This window comes from Podarcis tiliguerta (genome assembly GCF_965153285.1).
Source record: "Podarcis tiliguerta genome assembly, chromosome: 6".
Classification (NCBI taxonomy): domain Eukaryota; kingdom Metazoa; phylum Chordata; class Lepidosauria; order Squamata; family Lacertidae; genus Podarcis; species Podarcis tiliguerta.
Window position 1 is genome coordinate 79,863,474 of NC_139539.1, and position 24,818 is coordinate 79,888,291.

Genomic DNA, 24,818 nt, shown 5'->3' on the forward strand with positions numbered 1-24,818 from the left:
CATCTTAGGCAATGAGATTATGAAGGGTGTATCAGCTCCCACAATGCAAAGAGGTGCACATGACCAACAACCAATAAGAAACTCTGAGGACCATCTATCTGCAAGGTAGGATTATGCAGCTGTCTATTAAGAGGATGAAACCTGCAACCTTTGTATTGTGACTTGTAGCTGAATTTGAATCATTTTCCTTACTTTGTAGCAGCTTGTTTGTAAGAGCGATTCAAAAAGGAGGTTGTTCTAACAATAAAAAATTATATTGATAGATATATATTATTCTAATATATTATTATACTATATGGTATCATTATGATTAATTGTATATAATTAATGATTATATATTATTCTAATACATTATTATATTATATTATAATATTAGTACAATCAATTGTATATAGCTATTAATTAACAAGAACAACAAAAATAATTTCCCCCGCTGCCCGACTCGATGCTAGAGATCTCACGGCAGCCTATTGTGAGCCCACTCTCCCGCCCCGCGCATGCGTCAGTTTTAAAGGAAAACTCCCGCTCGCCATTGGTTGAAGGGCGCCGCCGATCGCTCTGGCCAAAGAGGGCGGAGGGAAGGCCCCAACCCATTGGCTGGCGTTTTCCGAACGGTGCGCGCGGCGATTGGGTGCGGGGGCGTTCCGCGCGGCGATTGGCCTAGCGTTTCTCACGGACGCCGCCCTGATTGGTGGGGGCGGCCGGGTTTGAAATTCGGGACTGGCGGTTGGGACTCCTAACTGCCGAGGATCATTGTTATTGTCGGGTTGCGAGGGGGGGAGGGGAGGGGGAGACAGGCGGTTTGTTGTCGAGGCCCTTGACCGTATTTCTGAGGGGAAAAGGAACCGGCGGCGACGAGGAGGCGGGGACCCACCTTGGTCGACGGAGCCATGGCCGTCTCGAGGCAGGACGGGGGAGCGACGGGGCTCCGCAGGGCGAGTCCTGGCGGCCCGGGGCGGCGGCGGCGGCGCTGGGCTACGGCCGGCGAAGGGGACGGCGGCGGCGAAGAGGAGGCCGACGCCGCGCTGACGCTGGTCCCCTTCTCGCCGGCGCCGTTGCTCAGCTTCGGCGCCGTCCGCGTGGGCACGTCGCGCCTCCGACGCCTGGCTCTCGAGAACCCGAACGCCGAGCCCGTCCGCGTGGTCGTCGGGAGACCCCCGCCCGCCGCCAAGGGCTTCGCCGTGCAGGAGCCGCGCCACTGGCTGCTGCAGGTGAGGAGAGCGGCGGGGGGACTGATCAAGGAAGGTGGGGAGGGGGCGTCCCTGCTCGGGCCTGTTGCTGGCCAGTAAGAAGCTCTGCCCCTGTTAAGGAAGGGTTAAAGTAGGGACGGAGCTCCGCGTGTGTAATATATATGTGTTTGTGTAACTTTGCATATATACACACACATACACATATATACATATACATACATATACACACACACACACACACATATATATTTGTGTGTGTAAGTAACTTTGCATATGTTTGCATATATACACACTCTCTCTCACACACGTATATATTTGTGTGTGGGTGTGTGTAACTTTGCATATGATTCTAAGAGTAGAGATCCTAAACCTGTCAGCTGTGTGTATACGAACATGTATGAGTGCTGGCTGTGCACATGTGAGTCCAGGTACACACTCAGTACCGGATTTACATATAAGCTAAACAAGCTATAGTTTAGGGCCCCACTCTCTTGGGGGGCCCCCAAAAAAATTAAAGGAAAAGAAAACTGGATGTACATTTCCAAAATAGATAAAAATTGAATAAAACCTGCATACAGCAACAGTGTTTTGTGTTGTGTAGGCTCCTATTTGTTATGTGCAAATGGCTTTAGATACCTATTAGGTCCATAAATTACCATATAGCATATTTTCAACACAAAAACATCAACAATTTGTTGTTGACAAAGGACAGCTGGACATATAAAGGGCCCCATTACCTTCAGTAGCTAACGGCCTCATCAGACCTAAATCCGGCCCTGTATACGCTTGTAACACCCTGGAACTTTTCACTGCAGAGTAGTAATAGTAGTGTGTAACAACAATCAATTGTTTCTAGAGACAAACGTTTACTCAAGGTGACAAATGTATGTTGAATCAAAAGAGAATACTAGGATATTCACAGAAGATTTATCAGCAGTTCTCACCAATGATGATGTACAATAGAATATCATTGTATGAAATAGGGTAATGCATATATCTTTATAGTGTGACTACATATTTGCAAAGTATCTTTAGCCATAAGGAATGTGCCCAATAGATTTTAGGAGAGTTTGCTAAAGGATTTTATAGCATAATGAGGTAAACCACTTAATAGGAAAATGGAAAAAAGTCTGTCTACCTTGCCTGATTTGGGATGGGTGGTTTAAGCTTTCAATTTCTAATGTTTGGGGTCCACATAGATAAGTGTTCTGTGAAGGAGAGGCCTGGGGATATGAATCTCTAGTGTGTATATGTACCATTTTTCTTGTGCATTTCTGCATTGACTGAAGAGTTGTGCTGTGGTTTAACTGGTCTTTTTCTGATTCAAGGTGAGGTCCTAAACCTGGTATTGTGAACAGGTTACTGGCTAATATTGTTGTATCAACTTCTTTTCTATGCTATTTTTTTCTGCCCACTGTAGCCTTTATCTCCGCAGGTGCAGCATTGCACTGCTGCAAAATTCTAACCGCATTTGTATATGCCTCATATGTTATTTGATGGGGGGATGCAATCTAGCCAAAACTATTTAGACATCATTTGTGGCATACACAGAAATGGAAAGAGATTGTAAATTGAGAAGTCCTGCAGTTTCCTGTCAAAGGAAATATACCATCTTTCTATGTTTCATGCTTTTCTTTTGCAGTCTGGAGAGAGAATATTAATTTCAGTAACGTGGACACCACTGGAAGGTGGCAAAGTGCGGGAGCTCATAACTTTTGTTGTAAATGATGTTGTTAAACATCAAGCAGTTTTGCTGGGTTCTGCTGAACAGTCTACAAAGAAAAAGGTATGGAACGTATATATGCATAAAAAAACTTTCCCAGTCTCCTTTGGCTTCCAAAGTGACCATCCAGTTATACAAGTGCTGTGGTATATTGAAAATGCCTCTTTGTAAACCACTGGTAGGAGTGAATGTTGTGCAGTGAATGTTGAAGTTGCAGAAACTAAACTTTCTGATGTGGTATTGTCAGGGGTTTCCATAGATCTGAGAGGTACAAGGTTTTGGAAAGTCTGCCTAGGTCTCTTTCACTGTCCCTTGCTTAATTCTTGATATACCTTCCTTGGTTTGATTTTAACCATTCCTGGCTTTGCCAGATGTTCTGAAATCTACACCATTAAAAATCCCCAGTGTGAATAAATATGCAGCGATGCTACCTGTATGAATTCTGAGTATTTTTTAAAAATGACAATACATGGGCTCTTCATGACTTCTTATTTCCTTTTACTTTGCAAATTTGTGTCACTACTGATACTTGCTGAAAAAAATAGTACAGGCGCCGCTCTACTTACATGCGATTGACATGCGTGCGACTACACATGCGTGGCACTGGGAATTAAATAAATTCAGTACCTTGGGTTACGTATACCTCTGGATACGTACTCTTCGGGTTGTGAATGTGGCAACCCCGGAAGTGTATACTTCTGGATTTCGCTGCGTGTGGAGAAGTGCTGAATGGCACCACATGTGTTTTCAGAAGGGCATCTCCAGTTACAGACTTTTTGGGATACAGCCGGGCCTCCGGAACGGATCCTGTCTGTAAACAGAGGTACCACAGTAGATTCAAACCAGGAAATGGCGGGAGAGAGCTGGAGATTCCTTATGGCTTGCAAGGAGCTGAAGAGGACTACAATGAGGGAGGAAGAAGCCCCAAAGGGACCGGAGGCGCAGTGGCACTTTTCTTCGGCTGCTCAGCCTCCCCAGCTAGCAGCTGACATGTGTGATAGTGCATCAGCAGCAGCTGCTTTTCCACACATCCATCAGCCAGCCCCAGAACTTCAACTTTAGTTGAAGAGAGAGTTGTATGGACAGATAGCTGGAGAGCAGGAAAGAAATGAGCATTAAGAGGCTTTTAGAGGGTTTTGCTCACATAATGCAATTTTCCTTATGCGCGCAGGGCCCTGGAACATTGCGTAAGTGGGAGGACGCCTGTATTTCTCAGCATTAAGTAGGCTATGAGCAGCATTATTTATGCAGTGAGGAAGAGGAAGGACTACGTAGCTGATAAGGGCTCTCAATATATGCACAGTAATAACTGGATATTTGTGTTGGTGTCATTTTCAGAAAAGTCTTTGGGATACAGTTAAAAAGAGAGCTCCTTCACGGCAATCACAATATCAGAAGAAACTTCCCATAATCAAAAATATAAATGAAACTTTTCACATGTCCAAAAAACCTGGAAGAGTTAGAAGCCCTCTCCAAGCCTGTGAGAACTTGGAAGTGAATGGATGCAGCATTTCACCTAGTGGGAACAGTGTAATCCTCTTAGAAAACAGCTTCTTACACTCTCCAACTGATCCCATACTGCAAGAAAAGCAGCATGTCACTAATCCCCCTCTTTCAATGGGGAGATCAATTCCATATTTTGTTACTGGTACAGTAGCATATAATGAATCACAGCAGGATACAAAACAGACCTGTACTGTTGTGCCAAAGTGTGACGATCTTGTGGAAACGAAATTGGAAAGTGGACGTATTAGTCCAGTGAAAGTGGAAAGTTCTAGCACAGATTCAGTTTGCACACCAGAAAATCTCAAAAGCTTTCCTTTGAATCACAGGAAAATTTTAAGCCCTGATTCTTTTGTACACAATAGCTATGAACTTTGTGAAGAGCCTGCTATAGCTACAAGAGTGCCAGTTCTTTCACCTGATCAGTTTTTAAAAGAGAATCAAATAGTTATTCAGCCAACTTCACAAGTACATAAATCGGTTTCCCATTCTTCAAGTTTGGGATCTTACACAATTTGTTCACAACAGAAGGAAAGAATGCAAATTTTCGCTTTTCCTGTGGAGTCTCATTTTTCAAGCAAGCAACTTAATGATGCACACAGTAAAAAAAATGCAACATTTCAGTTTGAAAAGTTTGAACGTAATGCAAGTGGGTGCAAGAAAAATGACCCAGATCAAATTTGCTGCTTCCAGAAAGAACATGGTAAAAAAAGGCCTCTGTTGTGCAACACAGTTACTAAAAGTAAGTCAGGTTGTCCTGAGGGACAAGGAAGGAACTCATTAAAACCAAAATCTAGAAAATGCCTTTCTAATGCAATTCAGCGATCTATGGATAATGTTCCTGAAACAGCAAAAATGAAAATGTTGCCAGAACTTCCAGTTATAGAACCTCTCTCAGGTGAAGTTACAGATCACAAAATTGAAACAGCTTCAGCTTGCTTAGGAAGAACGTCACATAGTCATAAAAGAAAAAGTGGAGAATATTTAGAAGATACTAATAGCGAAAGTGGTAAATATGTGGAGAACTCTGCAAGAAAAAAAATTATGTCCTTTGTGGAAAATGAAGATTGCAGTGCTTTGAAAGCATCAAATCCCAAATGTGTGAACGGAGAGAAGCAAAGTCAGAAAAAGAAACCAGGTAATTTAACCTTTTCTTCTGTTTATTTGGATATGTTAAATAAACTATTTGCCATGGATTGGTGATGAAGACCAACTGTGACCATTTATAGCTGCTTTTCAAACAAAGTACATTCATTTGATGGGCCTAAAGCTTATTGCTTTCATTTGACATTGAGTCAGCACATTTAGTCTTCTTGATTCCTAAATTTTGCCATTTCTGAGTAGTCCATCAGTTTAATCTGTCATTCTCTGGTAGGGACCATGCCTTCTTTCCATCTCTGGGCTAATATTGTCTGGGCAGCAGTAGTCACATATATAAATAGTCTCTTCTAGTCCCTTGGAATTTTGGCACCTAGAAATCCTAAAAGAAAAGCTTCTGGTTTCTTAGGAAAGGTTATTTTAAACATTTTTTTTCAATTCATTATATATCATCTCCCAAAATTCTTTTACTACTTTACAAGTCTACCACATATAAGGTGCCCTCTTTCTCTTTACATTTCCAGGATGCAGTTGATCTTGCTTTATACATTTTAGCTTATTTCCTACAGGTACATAATTTTCATATAATTTTCTTTCAAAGTATAGCATGCTGTGAACTTTAAATCCTGATTCCATAACTTCTCCCTTGCTGCCAATTGTGTTATATTCAAAATCTCTCGCCAAGTGTATCATCATTGATTTGACCTGTTCGTCTTTTGTATACCATTCTAAGAATAATTTTTACATTTTTGAAAGTAATTTTGTCTTATTTTCTAACAGCTCCATTTCAAATTTAGAAACATTTCTTTTTATCCATCTTAAATATATCATTAAGTTGATGGTATTGTAACCAATCAATTAATAATCTTCTTCAAACCTCTTTAATTTCAGCTCATGGTCTATTTCCATTAATAATAATTTATAAGATACCCAATCATTTCTTATGTCAATTTTTTTTACAGACATCGCCTCCAGTGGTGAAAGCCACCATGGTGTTTTTTGTTCTAATGATTTATTATTTTTCCCATACGCTTTGCTTACTACATGGTTCAAAAAAGCTTTATAAACTTTAACCTTCTCGTACCACAGATATGTGTGCTAGCCAAATATGCTATCATGACCTTCAAGGTCTAATAAACCATCAGTATTTTTTAATAATATCCATTCTTTTAGCCAGCATAAACAGGACGCCTCATAATATAATCCTAAATCCAGCAAGGAAAATCCACTGCTTTCTTTTTTGGTTTCTTCCCCTTCCAGAGGAATCTAGTAATATATTTCTGCCATTCTCTTTTCCCCCTCTTGTTGTCTCTGTTGTGTTCTTCACAATATTACAATTCGTTCTTGTTCTAATTTTCAGGTTCCTTATCTAAAAAATGGAGAACTGGTAGGAAAACAAAGAACATTATTCCAGTGGCACAGTCTCAGCTGACGTTTGTGAAACCCTTAAAAACAGGTGAAAATAAATTCTTTGTGTTCTGTATTCTCCATGAAAAGTCTCTTGGTGCAAGTGGCAGTTTCAACACATTTGCTATATTTTAGCTGAAATTAGATTGATCCGTACAACTTCAGAGTATAGGCATATTCCAAAAGTAAAAGCCTGCAAATTAATACATGTTTTCATTGCTGTTGTGCTGCCCTTGGAAAAGGTGTCTCAGCCCCTGCGCCGCAGTCTACCCCACTGAGGAGGGTTCATCACTGGGAAAGTCACCTACCTACCTACCTTCTTCCATGGGTGGATCTCTGGATCCAACCTGTTGTCCATAATTGAGATGTAATGTAACTTTTAATCTTTTTTCAAAGACATTCCTAGGCATCCAATGCCTTTTGCGGCCAAGAACATGTTTTACGATGAGTGCTGGAAAGAGAAACAGCAACGAGGTTTTACTTGGTGGTTGAATTTTGTACTTACTCCTGATGACTTCACTGTGAAAACAGATACTTCACAAGGTAAAAGAGATCTGCAGGGTATTAATGTTTCACATATATAAGAATTACTCTAGACTTCAGCGATCCAGTTTGCTTACTTTAAAATCTTTCCATTTATTAACTTGTCAATATAAATATTCGAGTAACAATACTATTTCCCCTGGGAATATAAAACATAACAAAATTACTTAAAACTGATAAATGACCATCACATCAAATAAATTTATGTAATCTGATGTGCTATTTCATTTGAGCTGACGTTCTGCATTCATATGCACAGAGCTGCTTTAACTTGAAAGCTCACATGCGAAGTGCTGCTTCTGTTATTCGGTGTTGGTTTTTTGGAAAGCTTTAAACCCATCAATTCCTAAGGGGTGGCAGATCTGCAGCCTCTTCTGCCCACCAGTCATCTCACTCAGTTTACAAAATTGGTTGTGCAGCCGAAAAAGTGCGACTTCCTTTGTGTGCTTCCATTGTTAGCATATTGGAGCATTTCTTGCTTTATTTATTATAAAATAATATTTATATACCGCTGTATCATGAATATATCACAGTGGTTTACAACAATGTAAAAACATAAAACTCAACAATAGCATAAAAAGTTAAAAACAAATTAAAAGCAAAAAGAAATTTAAAACCAAGATCGATAGATCATTGTGGGTGAGATACCCTTTAATTGCCTTCATAGACCTGGCAGAATAGAAGTTTTTAGCAAGTGTTTCAGAGTTGGCACGGAAGGTCATTGTTCTCATCTGCTAGCAACAACTGAAGGAAGTTCATTCTTGGCTTTTCAATACTGGCTATTTCTGCTTCAAGACATAATCCTTAGTTTGTGTGAAACCCTTAGCCAAGAATATTGGTATGTTGCTCCTGTCTTTCTTGTTAGTGGGCAGTAGCGAAGTGTGAGTGATCTGCATGTTCAGTGTAGACCTTTAGCTGTGGTTTACCATGACTTATAAATGCACCCTTTCCTTTGAGCTTGTATAATCCTGGATGCACACTGGGTAAAGTTTGTGTGAACGCTCTTCAAAGATTGCAAATATTATCATAGCATCATAGGTGGCAGAGGGTCAAGAGGCCAGTAAGCCCAGTTTCCTACAGCAAGGAAGAACAATCCATTAATTCAGCTTTCCCACCCAATCAAAACATTGTGCTTCTATGGGTATTTTGATCCAGTTGATTCAAGCCAGTGAAATAAACTGCACTTTGTGGAAGGAGGCTATATTTTAATTATTTCATAAAATTTATACATCGCTCAATTGTAAAAAAACAAAAACCCAACAACTTAATTCGTTCCGGAGGTCCATACTTAACCTGAAACTGTTCTTAACCTGAAGCACCACTTTAGCTAATGGGGCCTCCTGCTGCTGCCGCGCCGCTGGAGCACGATCTCTGTTCTCATCCTGAAGCAAAGTTCTTAACCTGAAGCACTATTTCTGGGTTAGCGGAGTATGTAACCTGAAGCGTATGTAACCCGAGGTACCACTGTATATTAAAACATCAAGCATTAAAAACCTATCGATGCAGGGCTGCCTTCAGATGTCTTCTAAAAGTTGTACAGTTCTTTATCTCCTCAATGAAATCAAGAAAAAATTACAAGCATATTACAACAAAAGTTATAATACCAAGTAGATTTTAACACTTGCAACTGTTTTCTCTCCAGTCAATGCGGTGTCTGTTATCTTGGGAACAGAGTCTCATAAACCAAGTGTTCCTAGAGCACCAACTAAAGAAGAAGTATCCCTAAGAGCTTATACAGCTCGGTGCAAGCTGAACAAACTTCGTCGCTCAGCTTGCCGTTTATTTACATCAAACGAGATGGTTAAAGCAATAAAAAGGCTGGAGATTGAAATTGAATCAAAACACTTGTTAATTCGGAAGGACAGACATCTCTGGAAGGATATTGGTAAGAATGTAGCTGTGTTCCAGATATTCCTACACATATGCAGAAAAATTGAACTGTGGTGGGAAATTGTATACAAGAACGTGGCCAGGTCTATTTATGGCCTTCAGTTCTATAATCAACAATCCACAGCTTGATAATAGCAATTTCACGGTATATTCTTAGGTAACATCCTTTCCAGATTTTTATATTATCCTGCATTTGCTTCTGTGTCCATTGCAGGTGAAAGACAGAAAATCCTCAACTGGCTTTTATGCTATAACCCACTATGGTTGCGCATAGGTCTGGAAGTAAGTTTGTATTTTCTTAATGTTTACAAAGTGTTATTTGAGCAAGATATTCTCTTGTAGAGTTGCTAAGATTTGTACTGGAATCTGTATTAATCAGCCTTAGGGACATAAAGCTTGGTGATAGTGACTGCCGGTAATCAGTAGAACTGGTCTTAAGACTTTGATATTATCGTTATTTCATGACTCAAAGGCAAGGATGCATAGCTGTCAACTTTTCCCTTTTCTTGCGAGGAATCCTATTTGGAATAAGGGCATTTCCCTTTAAAAAAGAGAAACGTTGACAACTATGAAGGATGGGGAACCATGAAGCCACCCCCCCCCCCCGGCACCTGCTTGCCTGTCATCTGCCATCACTCGTGGTCAAGGGAAATATAATTAATATTATATTGCTATAGTTCTTTTAATAAATCTGCTTTGAAGATCTGAATTCTATTGCTGCAAGGTTTTTGTTTTGTTTAAAGTGGATTTTCTTTCTCTCATTAATGAAAGGTAGTCTATGGTGAGCTAATTGCCTTAGAGAGCAACAGCGATGTAATGGGCCTGGCAATGTTTATACTTAATCGCTTGTTGTGGAATCCAGATATTGCAGCTGAGTATAGGCACCCAAGTGTGCCTCACTTGTATCGAGATGGTAGGTATTTTTCTTTACTGTTTTATAATCTGTTTTATACTTTTTAAGATGCTGCTGTATATACAATCTGATATTTTCTTACAGGACACGAAGAAGCATTGTCAAAATTTACGCTGAAAAAACTTCTTCTGTTGGTTTGCTTTCTTGATCGCGCCAAGCTGTCTAGAATTATTGATCATGATCCTTGCCTCTTTTGTAAAAATGCAGAATTCAAGGTATTCCAATTTAAGCCTCTATATTTGTTTTGTGCATAATTAGATCTTTTTTAAAAATTGAATTTTCCATTAAAAGAAGTAGTACCCCAGTGTAACATAAGAAAAACAAAAGATTAGTAGATTTGAGTGTATATATGTGGAAGCCACAAGATACTAATTTTAAGACTTAGATTTGTTTCCCAAGGTGGTAATTTTCTTCTATGGCTGGAACAGGAATTTTAAGTTGCCATTAACAAATGCAGCTTGATTTTGTGTGCTTATTAGCTGAGGAATAGGCATTTGGCAATTTCTTTTTATAGGCTGTGGTAGGTAGGAGTCTTATTAATGTTTGTGGCTAAAGTCTATGACTGCGTTAAACGTACTGGAAGTTAAGAGAATTCCTGTTTGCCTTGCAGCACAATCTTATGGCTGTTTACTTGAAAATGAGCCCCATGATGTGCGCACAGAACTGATAATCTTGCATGAATGTAATTTGTTGCCTTTTCTCCAGTCTAGTAAAGAGATACTGCTGGCATTTTCCCGAGATTTTCTAAGTGGAGAAGGTGATCTTTCTCGCCATCTATATTTCCTGGGCTTTCCAGTTCATCACGTGCAGACTCCACTCGATGAGTTTGACTTTGCTGTAACAAATCTAGCCACAGATTTGCAATGTGGCATTCGTCTAGTGTAAGTCTTCACTGCATTTTGTTGCTGAAGTTATAGAAGGATTTCACTTGAGGAAATGGGCTATATTTTTAACATGGTATCTTTGTATTTTCAGAAGAGCATTGGAACTACTGTCGTCAAACTGGAGTCTTTCCAAAAAATTAAGAGTTCCTGCAATAAGTAGACTTCAAAAGATGCATAATGTCAAGATTGCCTTTGAAGTACTAAAAGATCATGGAATACAGTTGGAAGATGAACATGGTAAGTGCCAGCAAAGTAGAAAGTAGTCCCTTTATAAAATAAATGTGTGGATGCTACAAATCAGTAACCTATTTGACTGATTTATAGGTACATCGATTGACGCTAAGGATATTGTGGACCGGCATAGAGAGAAAACACTTGCACTGCTGTGGAAAATAGTATTTGCTTTTCAGGTATTGCATAATGATTTTTTGGCAGTTAATCTCTGCAACATATATTGAAGATGTGTAGTATGCATCTAGGTCTTGCAATGTTGTATCTTCAAAAAAATGGGGTGCTGTATAAAAAATGGCCTGTATATAGAAGCCAATACTACTGAAGGGCAGTTCTCAAAAGCAATTCCATGCCTATACCAAATGCGCAGAGATGACCTCACCAACTGCATGTAAAGTAGAACATCAGTAGAGTTGACTCCCAACTTCCATACATTTAACTTGTACAATCACAGCTTTATGCTGGCAGCCAGCTTGTTGAAATCACAGAAATTGTGATTGTGAAATCACAGAAAGTGTGGAAAGAGCTTTTAAGCTTCTCCACCTTGCTTCCTGGGTTCTGGGACGTTCTTGTGTGAGATCTTGCAGGATCTCCCAGAGCCCGGTAAGCAAGGTGGAGAGCCTTGCATGGGGGGCCAAGTCACACCAGCTTTGGAAAGGTAGAGATGCTGCTGTTAGGGAGATTCTGGGGTTTTAACTACATGCAGCTTCAGCTTTGCACACAATCCCTGGAACATAACCCCTACACAAGTTGCAAGATGGGGAACACTGAATATGTGGGAGAAAAGGCCGTATGTCTTACATAGTTAGATGAGCTATGCTTTTATAATTGGTAGTGATGTGAAATGTTACATGAAATGTACAGAACTGGTGCATCAAAAAAGGGAAGACATCGAGGTCTGATGCCTTTAAAAATACTATCAACAAATTTACGAGCATTGAAATCAATTATGGAAAAATAGTCTTGATTAATTTTATCACATAACAAAATGTGCTGTGGAGTCGAAAGAGTTCTTGTTCATCTTAAATTGGTTATACAGGTGCATAACCAGTTTACATTTTCTTTCATATGTTATTTAGCCATCTCCAAATTTTAAACCAGAGCAAGTTTGTGTTTTGTCAGGATTGACATTGTCCTGCCCACCAAATGTTCCACCTTAGTATGCAATTGCTATATTCACCTTAGAGCAGTGATGTGGGCCAGGACATTTTCAGTGCTTTATCTTTCCACTGAAAAATGTTACCGCTGTTTCATAAGTTCATTTTCTAAAACAAAGGTTTCTGGAAAACCCATCCTGCTGCTTGCAGAATAAGCTTCGTTAAGTTAAATGAGAGTTGCATTTGAATAAACATGATTGGACTTGTTCTGCTAGCATTGTCCTGATAACATAGTTGTTATCTGTCATTTGTTTAGCATGCTTTGAGAAATACAGTGATTTACGTACATATCTCTAAAGATCAGAAACCCTCATCTTTAGAAATAATATTTTAAATTTCTTCTTGTTAAGGTGGAGGTTTCCCTTGATAGGGATCAGTTGAAAGAAGAAATTGATTTTTTGAAGAACATGCACATTACAAAAGTGAAGTCTGCTGCTTTAGAATCTCGTATTGCCAACAAAGTGAGAAAAGACAGCAGTAACTTTTATTCATCCGAAAGCTGCAGTGAAAATGTAAAGATGCTGATGGATTGGGTCAATACTGTCTGTGGGTTTTACAATGTCAAGGTAAAAACTCCCAATAATCAATCTCTGTAATGACACATCTCTGTTCTGTTTCCTCCCCAATAAGCAAACAAGGGATGAAAGTATTATTTGATAGACCACAAATTTGCTTTACTAATTGATGGAAGCCAGTTTTAATCAGCGGGACTGAGATTTAAGGAGATATATATTTATTTGGCTGTTCAGCATGTTTTTATTATGGTGCATTATAAATGACTGGAAAATGGCATAATGGGCTATACTTGCCGCAATCTTGCCTGCCCATTTCTTATTAAACTTCATTGATGCTAGGATGTCATCCTTTTGTGGGAGAGGGTGCCTAATGACCTGACATTAGGCATTTACATATGTTCCTATGAAACAGTACTGACAAAATCAATAGGTTCCCCTTTCCTTTCCAACAAACTGGTTTAAAGGAAACATTTGGATGGACTGTTTAAATCTACAACGATGGCCATATCAAATGGTAACTTGTTGTTGATGCATCAAAGCTAATCTGATGAACGCTAAGGATAAATTTACTTGTTTCATGGTCCAAGTTGCTTCTTGGAAAGAATTGGAAAATGGTAGGAAACGACCTTGTACTGAGTCCATTTAACTCAGTCCATTTAACTCACTATTGTTTGCACTGAATGGCTGCAGATCTCCAGGGTTTTAGATGGGACATTCCTGTTCCTACCTGGAGATGCTGGGGATTGAACCCGGGACCTTTGCATGCAAAACAGATGCACTGCCACTGAGCTGTGGCCCATCCCAATCACATCTCTTAGAACTTACTATTCTGAAAGCTGCCGAAGGTAAATCACCAAGTACTGTGTTTTTATAGAACATCTTTTTATGGTTTGTTGTGCCAAACATGACAAGCAGATCCTAACCTGATTTTCTTTAGTGCACTACAAATTTATACTTTAGTTTAGGACTGTTTTTGAAGATTCATGCCACTGTAATTTCAATAAGTGTTCCAATATAATAACCCCTGGAAAACCCCTGTTTATCTGGCTGTGTTTATCTGGCTGTAAAGAGCAAGGGGTATTAAAGTTATTAATATTCAGACTTTGAATACTGTGGTGTGGGAAGGGTATTTTCCCTCTAGATATGCTTTTCAAAAAGAAAAGCCATCGGAAGAAAGGAATGCATTGTTGAGTAGGCTAGATTTCAGAAATGGAGGCCTAGAACTCAGCTTTATTAGCACATGGTATGCTGATACAAACCTTCAAATAGAGAAGCCGCTGGCAGAAAATATTTGCTTAACTGGTTTTGTGTTTTTTAACTAGGTTGAAAACTTTACAGTATCCTTCTCGGATGGAAGAGTGTTGTGTTATTTGATTCATCATTATCATCCATGTTATGTGCCTTTGGAAGCTATCTGCCAGCGCACAACTCTAACAGTAGAATGCACCAAAAGTGGTACAGTTGCTCTAAATTCTTCCTCTGAGTCTGATTCTTCTCTGACTGTACTCAATGGAGCTTTTGATGAAAGTGAGTTCATTAAATGATTATTGAAGGCAGAGGGAAGATGCTTATTACCACTTTATTTGACTTAATAAATTCAATCTTTTTTCTCTGTTTTTTTTTTTTTTTTTTTAAATAAAGCTATAACTTCTTCCGTGCTTTATAAAGAACTCCTTGACAATGAGAAGAGAAACTTCCAGCTGATTAATGCTGCAATTTCTGACCTTGGTGGTGTTCCTGCTATGATTCACCATTCAGACATGTCCAATACAATTCCTGATGAGAAGGTAGTCAACCATGTCTTTACAATTCACCATTGCCTTCTTCAATCACAACTTACTTTTATCGCAACTTGCTAAGTTTCTGTATGTTCTCTGCTCTCTTGGTTTTCTGTAGGTAGTTATTGCCTATGTGTCATTTCTTTGTTCGCGACTTGTAAATCTTTCTAAAGAGATTCGAGCAGCTCGACTGATTCAGTCAGTGTGGAGGGAACACAGATTGAAAACAAGATTAGCACAGGTATTTCTTTGAGTTACTTTGCATGTTTCCTAAATTATCCGCAGAACGTGATTCTACAGTATCTATCGATGCTATATGGACATATTTAATCAGCAGTGGAATTTTTCTTTTGCTAGATTTTGGAAGAAAAATCAAAAGGTGCAGTTGTAATTCAGAAACATTGGAGAAGATACATGGCCCAGGTGAAACTTCAGAAATTAAAAAAAGCAAAGCAGGAAGAAGTTGAAAGAGTATCTTCTGTTGTCATTCAGGTATGATTGACTTTTCATGTGAAATTACTATGTCAAAATTACTGCATTTCCTAGCCGATTGAGATTACCAGGTGCTATTTCATTTCTGCCCAGAATAAGATTTCAGAATCAAGTAAAATATGGTTTACTGTTAGAACACTTTATATGCCATACTTTCATATAAAGAATATTGAATTTTATTGTTCGAGTCCACCATATATGCATATAAAGAATTGCCAATTTCTCTTGTATTAAAACTGTAAACGTGCAGTGAAATCTGATTCTTACAGCTGTGTGTCTCTTTTTTCCACCCCAGACTTACTGGAGAAGATACAACGCAAGAAGAAAATACTTGCAGCTTCGGCAATATACAATTATTGTGCAAGCAAGGATAAGAACGTTCCTTGCTGTTGCTGCTTATAAAAAAGTTTGCTGGGCTGCTCTCACTATTCAGAGGCACTTCAGGGCCTTTTTGATAGCAGAAGCCCATCGCCAAAAATATCAAAGGATGAAACAGTCAGCACTTGTGATTCAGTCTGCATTTAGAAGATGGAAAGGCTGCAAAATGAATTCAAAAGTTGAAATAGAGAAGCGACTGCAAGCAACTGAACTGGCAAAGAAAGAGAGAGCTGCAGTTGTAATTCAGTCATGGTACAGGATGACCAGAGATCGAAACAATTACTTACATATCAGACACAGTGTTATCAAGATACAGGCCTTGTTCAGATGTCTTCAAGCTAAATTCATTTACAAACGGAAAAGACTGTGTGTGGTGGCTATTCAGAAGCATTACAGAGCTTACAGGATGAGGAAAATTGACAGGGAAACATATTTGCAGAAACGTTCAGCAGCTATATTCCTGCAATCTGCTTATAGAGGAATGAAAGCTCGTTTATTGTGTAGACAAGTCAGAGCTGCCTGTGTCATTCAGGTACACTACCGTGCATACAGAAAGCAAATTTTTCTGAGGCTGAAGTTCTTACAGCTAAAAAAGGCTGCTGTGTGTTTGCAAGCAGCTTACAGGGGCTATAAAGTACGGAAAATGTTTAAGTGTCAGAAAACGGCTGCTGTTAAGATCCAGTCTGCTTTGAGGGCTTATGCTGCAAGAAGAAAATACCAAGCTTTGATTCAAGCTACCCTTGTGATTCAGAGATGGTACAGGGCTTCCAAAATCAGAACAAGGTTTTTGAAGACAAGAACAGCTGTAATTTTCTTGCAGGCAGCTCTGCGTTCCTGGCAAGTAAAGAAATGCATTAAGAGCTGGCATGCTGCCGCAGTTAAAATACAATCTGCCTTTAGGAGATACATGGCTCTGAAAAAGTTCAGGATGGTGAGAAATGCTGCTCAAACACTTCAGCAGCACTATAGAGCCAAACTTTTGGGCAGAAAACAACAGCAGGAATATGTTGTGCTTCGCAATAGCATTGTACAACTCCAGGCAGCTTGGAGAGGGAGGGTTGTGAGGAAGGCAATCCAAAGACAGAACCATGCTGCAGTAGTCATACAGTCCTATTTCAGGATGCACATCAGTCAAACAAAGTTTAAAAGTTTCAGAGGGGCTGCCATTAAGGTTCAAAGGTGGTATCGTGCTGCTGTCCTAGCCAGGAGTGAAAGGCAGGAATATCTCACTTTAAAGGTTGCAGTTGTTAAAATGCAAGCAATTTACAGAAGTGTAAGAGCAAGGCGTGAAATTCAACGCATGCACCAAGCAGCAGTTATTATCCAAGCCATGTTTAAAATGCATCAGAGTAAGGTTAGATATCAGGCAATGAAACTGTCAGCAATTGTAATTCAGAGGCACTACAGAGCTCATTGCAGAGGGAGAATGGAACGGGGAAAATATCTCAAGTTAAGGAAGGCTTCTCTTGTACTTCAGGCTGCCTACAGGGGGATGAAAGTTAGACAGGAGCTAAAAGCTTTGCACCAGTCTGCAACTTCTATTCAGTCATTTTATCGAATGTACAAGCAGCGAAAATCTTTCCTGAAGCTAACAGCAGCGGCAAAACTGATTGAGCAGTGGTATTGTGGTTGTAAATGTCGCAATGCTCAGATGCGCAAATACAGGCAGATGAAGACTTCTGCCATCCAAATACAGGCTGCCTTCCGAGGTATGAAAGCGAGGCTCCATTTGCAAAAGATGCATATGGCTGCCACCACCATCCAAAGGCGATTCAGAACTTTTCTTCAGAGGCAAAGGTTTGCTTCTCTTAAGGCAGCTGCTGTGACGATTCAGAGGAAGTATCGAGCAATGGTACTCTCTAAACAGCAGCGTGAAGAGTATGTCCATCTCTATAAAGCTGCCATCGTAATACAGTCTGCCTTCAGAGGCCTGCTGGCCAGGAAACGCGTGACCCAAATGCATGGAGCTGCTACGGTTATCCAAGCAGCCTTTAGAAGACATACAGCTTATGCTCGATACCAAGCTGTGAAGCTTGCTTCTGTTTCCATACAGCAGCATTATAGAGCATACCGTGAGATGAAACACGCTAGAGGACTCTACTTAAAATATCGCCACTCTGCTTTAGTTCTTCAGGCTGCTTACAGAGGAACGAAAGTGCGATGCATCTTGAGGGAACAACATTATGCTGCAACAGTCATACAGAGTAACTACAGAAGGCACAGGCAGCAGTGTTCCTACAAAAAATTACAATGGGCAGCCAAAGTTATACAGGTTCAAGTCAGGGCCAATAAGCTGTGCAAAACTGCAGCCCAGCAGTATTCCTCTGCTAAAAGTGCCGCCATTTGCATCCAGAAAGCTTTTCGCTGGATGAAGGCAAGACGATGTCAGCAAAGGCACCAAGCTGCCATTGTGCTTCAGCGGAATTTTAAAATGCAGAGAGAACGTAGAAAGTACCTTGCTTTGAAAGCAGCTGCTGTAGTCCTTCAGAGACGGTACAGAGCGTCGGTACTGGCAAGGAGGCTGGCTCAGGAATATGTTTCTGTTTGTGCAGCCGTTATCTGCGTTCAGTCTTTCTACAGAGGATTTAAAATCAGGAAGGAAATTGAGCGCAAACACTTAGCAGCAAAGGTAATTCAAGCAACATTTAGAATGCACAGGGCTAGGGTTTCTTACCAAAAGCTGAGAGGTGCTGCTGTCACCATACAAAATTCCTACCGGTCTTACCTAAAGGGAAAACACCAGCAAAATGCACACCTGGCAATTAAGAACTCATCTGTAATGATTCAGTCCACATACAGAGAGTTAAGAACACGGCAAAAAGTGAAAGCTATGCACGTCGCAGCAACTCTCATCCAGTCTCTCTACCGAATGCATGCCCAGCGCAGACATTACAAGTTGATACGCAGGGCTGTGATAACTATTCAGTCTGCCTATCGTGGAAGGGTAGCACGCCAAAAGGCAAAGGAAATTCGTGCGGCCAGAAAGATTCAGTCCTTCATTCGCATGACTGTGGCTCGTAGAAAGTTTATTCGCCTCAGAACAGCAGCTACTACAGTACAGACTCATCGGTGTACAAATAAAGCCATAGAACAATACCAGAAATACTGGGAAGCTGCACTTTTAATACAGCGGCGTTATCGGTCCTACCTGGCTATGAAACACCAAAGAGTAGCTAATTTGCAAACTTTGAAGAGCATCATCATTATGCAAGCTACAGTCAGGAGTTTCCTTGAACATCTAAGGCTCTGCAAATTGAAAAGTATCCAGGTATTTAGGTATACTTACTTCAACATTACTTGTTACTGATTCCTGTAATATATGTACACAAGAACCACTCCTCTGAGTCAAAAGCAGGGTGGACAATATGGCTAGATTCTTATTATAATGAATATGCTCTTTCCGTCTTTGAATCCTAAACCTCATTCTGTGCTTTTTATGTTCTGCTGGTTTTCTATATTGGGAACAAAATGGTATACCAGCAAAAGGAGATACTGTATGTTTTTCTATACAAAATAGCCTGAAGCAAAGGCCCCAAATCTGTCTCTTATCAAAATCTAAGGTATTTTTAAAAAGTGCTTAAATTTGTCTAGATCTTGTGAAAATTTTTCTACTGATTCGGAAGCGGAAGTGAAAGCCGTAACCAAAAGTGGTAGTGGCGCAGGGGAAAGTTCTAGGCTTTTGTTATAGCAAGATGGTTTGCAACTTTCTTGTTCAAGTTCCTTGGGTATATTTATTTATTTATTCATTCATTCATTCATTCATTCGTTCTCCCGACTCTGCACGGCTCTCAACAGAATTAAAAGCACAATAGAACATCAAACATTAAAAACTTCCCTAAACAGGGCTGTCTTCAGATATCTTCTAAAAGTCAGATAGTTGTTTATTTCCTTGACATCTGGTGGGAAGGCATTCCACAGGATGGGTGCCATTACCGACAAGGCCCTCTGCCTGGTTCCCTGTAACCTCACTTTTTGCAGCGAGGGAACTGCCAGAAGGCCCTCAGAGTCTGGGCTAAATGATGGGGGTGGAGAGATATATTTGAGATATATGTCTACTGCTGGTAGTCAAATTGCCTGGCAATGACCTTACAGTTTTGGATTAAGGTCCTTACAGAACTATCTGCCCATATGACCCAGGGATTCAAGATTGGTACAGGGGCCTTGCTTGCATGACTGCCAGGCATAGAGGAAAGAATGGGGCGGGCACAACCTTTTGGTGGTGGTCCCCATGGCTGTGGAACGCCCCCTCCCAACCTCTTCCATTGTAATGTTTTCGGCAGGCTGTACAGATTATTAATGAGTGTTCGCCAAGAAGTAACTTTTACTCTTAGTATTATACCGACTGTGATACATTGATAAATATTTTTACTGCTGTTACAATTGTGATGCCCTTTTATACATTTTGATTGTTTTTATGTCCCCCCCCCCCTTTATGGATTTGGCACAGAGCCGGCAGAGTTTTCTCCTTCGTTTTGCAGCTGCTGCATATCATCACCTCGCTGCTGTTAGAATTCAGAGGGCTTACAGAGCTTTTCACTCGAAGCAAGCACACTTGCAGCTCTCTTCAGTTCTGTACATTCAGGTTAGCTTTTAGAACAAATGTATTGCTCTAGGAGCTTCTTTCTACCAAGTGCCTCTTCTGTTCTTGAAAATGCTCAGTCTTTTTTATTAGTTCATGTTACAGTGGTACCTTGGGTTACAGACGCTTCAGGTTACAGACTCCACTAACCCAGAAATAGTACCTCGGGTTAAGAACTTTGCTTCAGGATGAGAACACAAATCGTGCTGCTGCAGTGCGGTGGCAGCGGGAGACCCCATTAGCTAAAGTACCTCAGGTTAGGAACAGTTTCAGGTTAAGAATGGACCTCCAGAACGAATTAAGTTCTTAACCTGAGGTACCACTGTACTTACACATGTCTTGAAGTTCCAAGTTTCATCAAGACCATCTCTTTAATTCCTTTAAATTAAACACATTCCTTTAAAGATGTGTAGGTGATCTTAGCAAGAAAATATTTTTCTCTTTGTCCTGTGTGTGTTTAAGCAGAGGTGGTATCGAGCAAAACTGCAGAGGAGGAGATACCTTCAAGATCGTGAGAATATTATTAAAATACAAAGAAGGGTGAGGAGATGGAAGAGCTGCAGAAATGTAGCTGCAAATGCGGTTCAGGAAGGCATGAACCAAAAAGCCCTAATCAATGGAGTAACTAAATTCCAGGTAAACCAAGGTCCTAGAGAGACTGCTTCTGTTTTATTGAGTCATATGGTTATATTTAAGGCCTTGTTTTATTCTTATGTGTGAGAGCTTAGTGATAGAGCTTTGAATACAAAAAGCCCACAGTCAGCCCCTGACATCTTCAGGTGGGCTGTATATGACCCCTGTCTGAAACACAGGAGTCACTACCAGCATTTGGTATTCTCCGACGAGGAGCAAGATGTGCTAATGGCCTGACTTGATAGAAGGCAGCTTCCTGCGTTTGCTAAGGATGATGGGAATATTGCCACAGCAGGAATGATATCCTTATCGATTCTAATGGGGTGCATGGCTCCATTCTTAACGTCTACATTTGGACTTTCCTTTCACTTATTCACTATGGCGAATGGAATTGGAGTAGTTTTTTACTCTCCACCTTTTATCTAAAAATCTGAATATTTTCTGTATTTTTTTGCTGCTTTAATTGTCAAAACCCATCAGTAAACAGAAAGCAAACATTCTAGAAACCACTGGAAAAGATAAAGATAAGAATAAAATCAGCTGAGACATGAACACGTCTTTTCTATTCTGCTTCTGATCACTGAATGATGCCTGGAAGCCACTGAATGCAAAATATTAATTGTGTTAGAATTGGTTGGAAAACCATAAAATTATATTCCGTAATGTAACAGGCTTTCTCTTCTCCCTTTCTTTCAAAATAAATCACTTTCCCCCTCGCCCCCACCCTCATCCATCATAAGTCACTGTGGAGAGGGTATTTATGTAGGAAGAAGACTGACACAGCAAAAACGAGAGCTCTGCGAGATAGCTTGTCGATTGCCAATAAAGAAAGCAACGAAGATAAGAAGCTATGCAACAGAACAGCACTTGCCATTGATCGGCTTCTCAAATATAAACACTTTTCTTACATTCTGGCAGCTTTAAAAGACTTGGGTTTGTATTTTTTAGATTAAACATAATTCCCAATACACCATAAATACCATTCTTTCTACAAATTTACCAACATAAAAGGTGTAGCAGTAAAGATGGGGTGGTGGTGGAATTACATCATTATTACCTGCCTAGTACAGTGGTACCTTGGTTCTCGAATTTCTCCATTGATGAATGTTTCAGAACCTGAACGTCGAAAACCCGGAAATAAATGCTTCTGTTTTCAAACGCACCTCGGAATTCGAACAGCTTCCGCTGTGTGTTTTTCCATTTTCTCAATTGAATTTGCAGGCAGCCCTTTGCGCCTCAATTTTCAAACATTTTGGAACTCAAATGGTCTTCCAGAAAGGATTATGGTTGAGAACTGAGGTACCACTGTACTTTCATATTGGAAGGACCAGTGTTCCTAGTGGGTGGTGGAAAATGGGATTGTTTGAACAGAGTAGAATGGCATTCAATCCAATCCAACCCCACTTCATGCACTGAGAAGCACAAAACTTCTCTACCCTGGTGGTTCCCCATTAGCTAAGTACCACAGACCCCTTGTTTTTCAAAAGCAATGCCATGGACCCCCTACTTTTGAAAATGTTGATATTTCTGTGGTGGTTTTTGTTATGTGAATGGTGCCACCATACCCTCCAACATGTCCCAGTGCAGAATTTGGGAGTGTGCTTGTGCAAGTCACATGACCTGCATGGTGCCTGGAAACATGTGCTTTTGGGTGCCATGCTGCCCCTGACAGTTGATGGGTGCCACAGACCCCCAGTAGAGACCATAGCTCCATCTCAATTACTGTGTGTCAATGAGAACTGGCCACTATTTCCATGGTGCATTTCGTCCAACTGTTGCCACCCTGAAAATAGGCTGATCCATATTCCTTTCTCTCTCCCTCTCCAGAGGTTGTTACCCGACTATCCCCCGTTTGCTGTGAAAGTATGGTCCAGAATGAAGCAGTACCCACTATTTTTACTTTGATACGGAGTTGCAATCGCAGTGTCCCTAGCATGGATGTCATACGTTATTCTGTCCAGGTTCTGCTTAATTTGTCAAAGGTACTTCTGCATTTTCAAGTTTTGTTGAATGGTCTCAGTCCCCTTTTTATTGCCAGAATTTGGGGCTTAGAGCTGCTCTTGATCGCTGCTCCTGGACTTGAGAGCTCCAATTCAGAATGGGGCAGGAGTGAGGACACTCCTTCCTGAAAATCCACTAACAGTCGTCACAGTGTTGTTTTGCTATTTTCTTTACACTGTACTATATATCCAGTGTAAGAAGTCTGTTTAGACTTGCTATGTATCCAGTGTAAGAAGTCTGTTAAGACTGTCTCAAATACAATTCTTTGCTCAAAAGTTGGAGGGAAAGTACTTAACCAGAACTGTTTTTCTTTTCAAGTATGAAAAGACAACTGAAGCTGTTTACACAGTGGAGAATTGTGTTGATACTTTACTGGACCTACTTCAGATGTACAGAGAGAGAGCTGGCGACAAAGTTTCAGAGAAAGGTGGAAGCATTTTTACCAAGACGTGCTGCCTGCTTGCTCTTCTTTCAAAGGACTCAAGAAGAGCTTCTGTAAGTTTTGGTGGCTCTCCACTCCATCCCATCATTAACCGTTGTGAAATTGTTTTCCCGTTTGTGAGGGATGAGCGGGAGAGATTTGCCACAGTGGCTCGTAATATACAAACACGGCTGGTAGTGTGTTAAAGCTGCTATTTTACACAGCCAGTTAGTGCCAAATGCATTTTACTTTTGTTGAGAATGACAGGGGACCTAAGCTGGAAACCTAATATTTGGGAACAGCAATGGTGCTGTTGGAGGATCTTGGACAGGCAAGCTTTGGAACTGTGTCACTCTAGGATTGGATGGTGAGGGGTCTTAATCACTTCCATTAAAACTGGTGCTTTTCTATGTGTTTCCTAAAAGTTTATTCCTTTCAGGTTTCATTGAGCTAAGCATTACACTGTATTTAATTGTAAAATGTGGTTTAATTTTTAGGAGATCCGAGGCAGCTCACGAGTAGTTACTCGCCTTCAGAGCCTGTTTAAACTCACAGCACGGAAACATCAAATGGATGCAAGAAGAATGCTTGCCAAACAGAAGTTGGCCGCATACAAAAATGGGCATTTCTCTGTCCCAGCAACTCCTCTAAGGACAACAATAGTTTCAAGGTAAGAAATCCTGATCTTTCAATTTCCGTGCTTAAAAGAGAAAAAAGAAAATCCTGCTTTTTCAGTACAATTTCCTCCCCTTTAACCTACAGGCAGAGACCAGAATGGGTTTTAAGGAAAGATAATATAAAAGAGATTGTTGATCCTCTGCAAGCAATTCAAATGGTATTGGATACACTTGGAATTCCTTATTACTAAAGAATGACTTAAAATGATATTTAAAAAAGCATTGTCAGGATCAGCTTTCATATTATGTAGAGCGTCATATAAATCTATATCCAATTTTATCAGTATATATTTGTGATACCTCAGTTTTACTGCACATTTTTGTATGTCAGCTTGTGATTGGTATTGTCTTTATGAATTACTTGGATATGATTTGTAAGTAACAAACTAAACTATGTATTTTTTTTAAAGGCTGAGATTTTGTACAATAAAATGGAAACTATTCTGTTTACATTGTTGGCTATGGTTTTTGTTTTGTTTTGATGTTCTTGGAGATTTGGGATCTATAACCATTAAGCCTAGCAAAATAGATTCGATATCTGCATATTCATGTGTTCCACATTGTGAATCTGAGCAACCTGCTTTGGAAAACAAGCTGAACCATATTAGTTGTAAGTGCTACCTTTCTCATTACTTTTATCAAAAATAGACAAAATACATAGTTTAGGATCCAAGATCATTTTTACCTACAAGGGTAGTATACTTGTATACTTGTTTCCAAAATTTCTGAACTTCAGCACAGCTCTACTGCCAATAAGACCCCTGCTTCCTGCCAACACAAAGGGGATCCTGATACTTTACCCATG

At 40.1% G+C, this 24,818-nt stretch overlaps 1 protein-coding gene across 2 annotated transcripts; it reads left to right on the forward strand.

Moving 5' to 3' along the window:
• Positions 1 to 890: 890 nt before the first annotated feature.
• Positions 891 to 24,463, forward strand: ASPM (assembly factor for spindle microtubules; the record flags this gene model as incomplete). 2 transcript variants are annotated; one of them, XR_014512481.1, is made up of 25 exons in its annotated part: positions 891 to 1,211; positions 2,833 to 2,976; positions 4,252 to 5,554; positions 6,875 to 6,970; positions 7,318 to 7,464; positions 9,107 to 9,349; positions 9,569 to 9,636; positions 10,126 to 10,267; positions 10,352 to 10,482; positions 10,973 to 11,148; positions 11,243 to 11,388; positions 11,476 to 11,561; positions 12,890 to 13,105; positions 14,377 to 14,581; positions 14,696 to 14,841; positions 14,951 to 15,073; positions 15,190 to 15,324; positions 15,620 to 18,978; positions 20,150 to 20,284; positions 20,747 to 20,917; positions 21,655 to 21,847; positions 22,742 to 22,896; positions 23,234 to 23,410; positions 23,834 to 24,006; positions 24,099 to 24,463. XR_014512481.1 is itself a non-coding variant. In XM_083445254.1 (25 exons), 25 exons carry the CDS (start codon positions 891 to 893, stop codon positions 24,202 to 24,204), a joined length of 8,289 nt encoding a protein of 2,762 aa, XP_083301380.1. In that variant the 3' UTR covers positions 24,205 to 24,463. The 2 variants fall into 2 exon arrangements, 1 of the variants encoding a protein (XP_083301380.1); XM_083445254.1 differs by having other exon boundaries at positions 15,620 to 18,970.
• Positions 24,464 to 24,818: the final 355 nt, after the last annotated feature.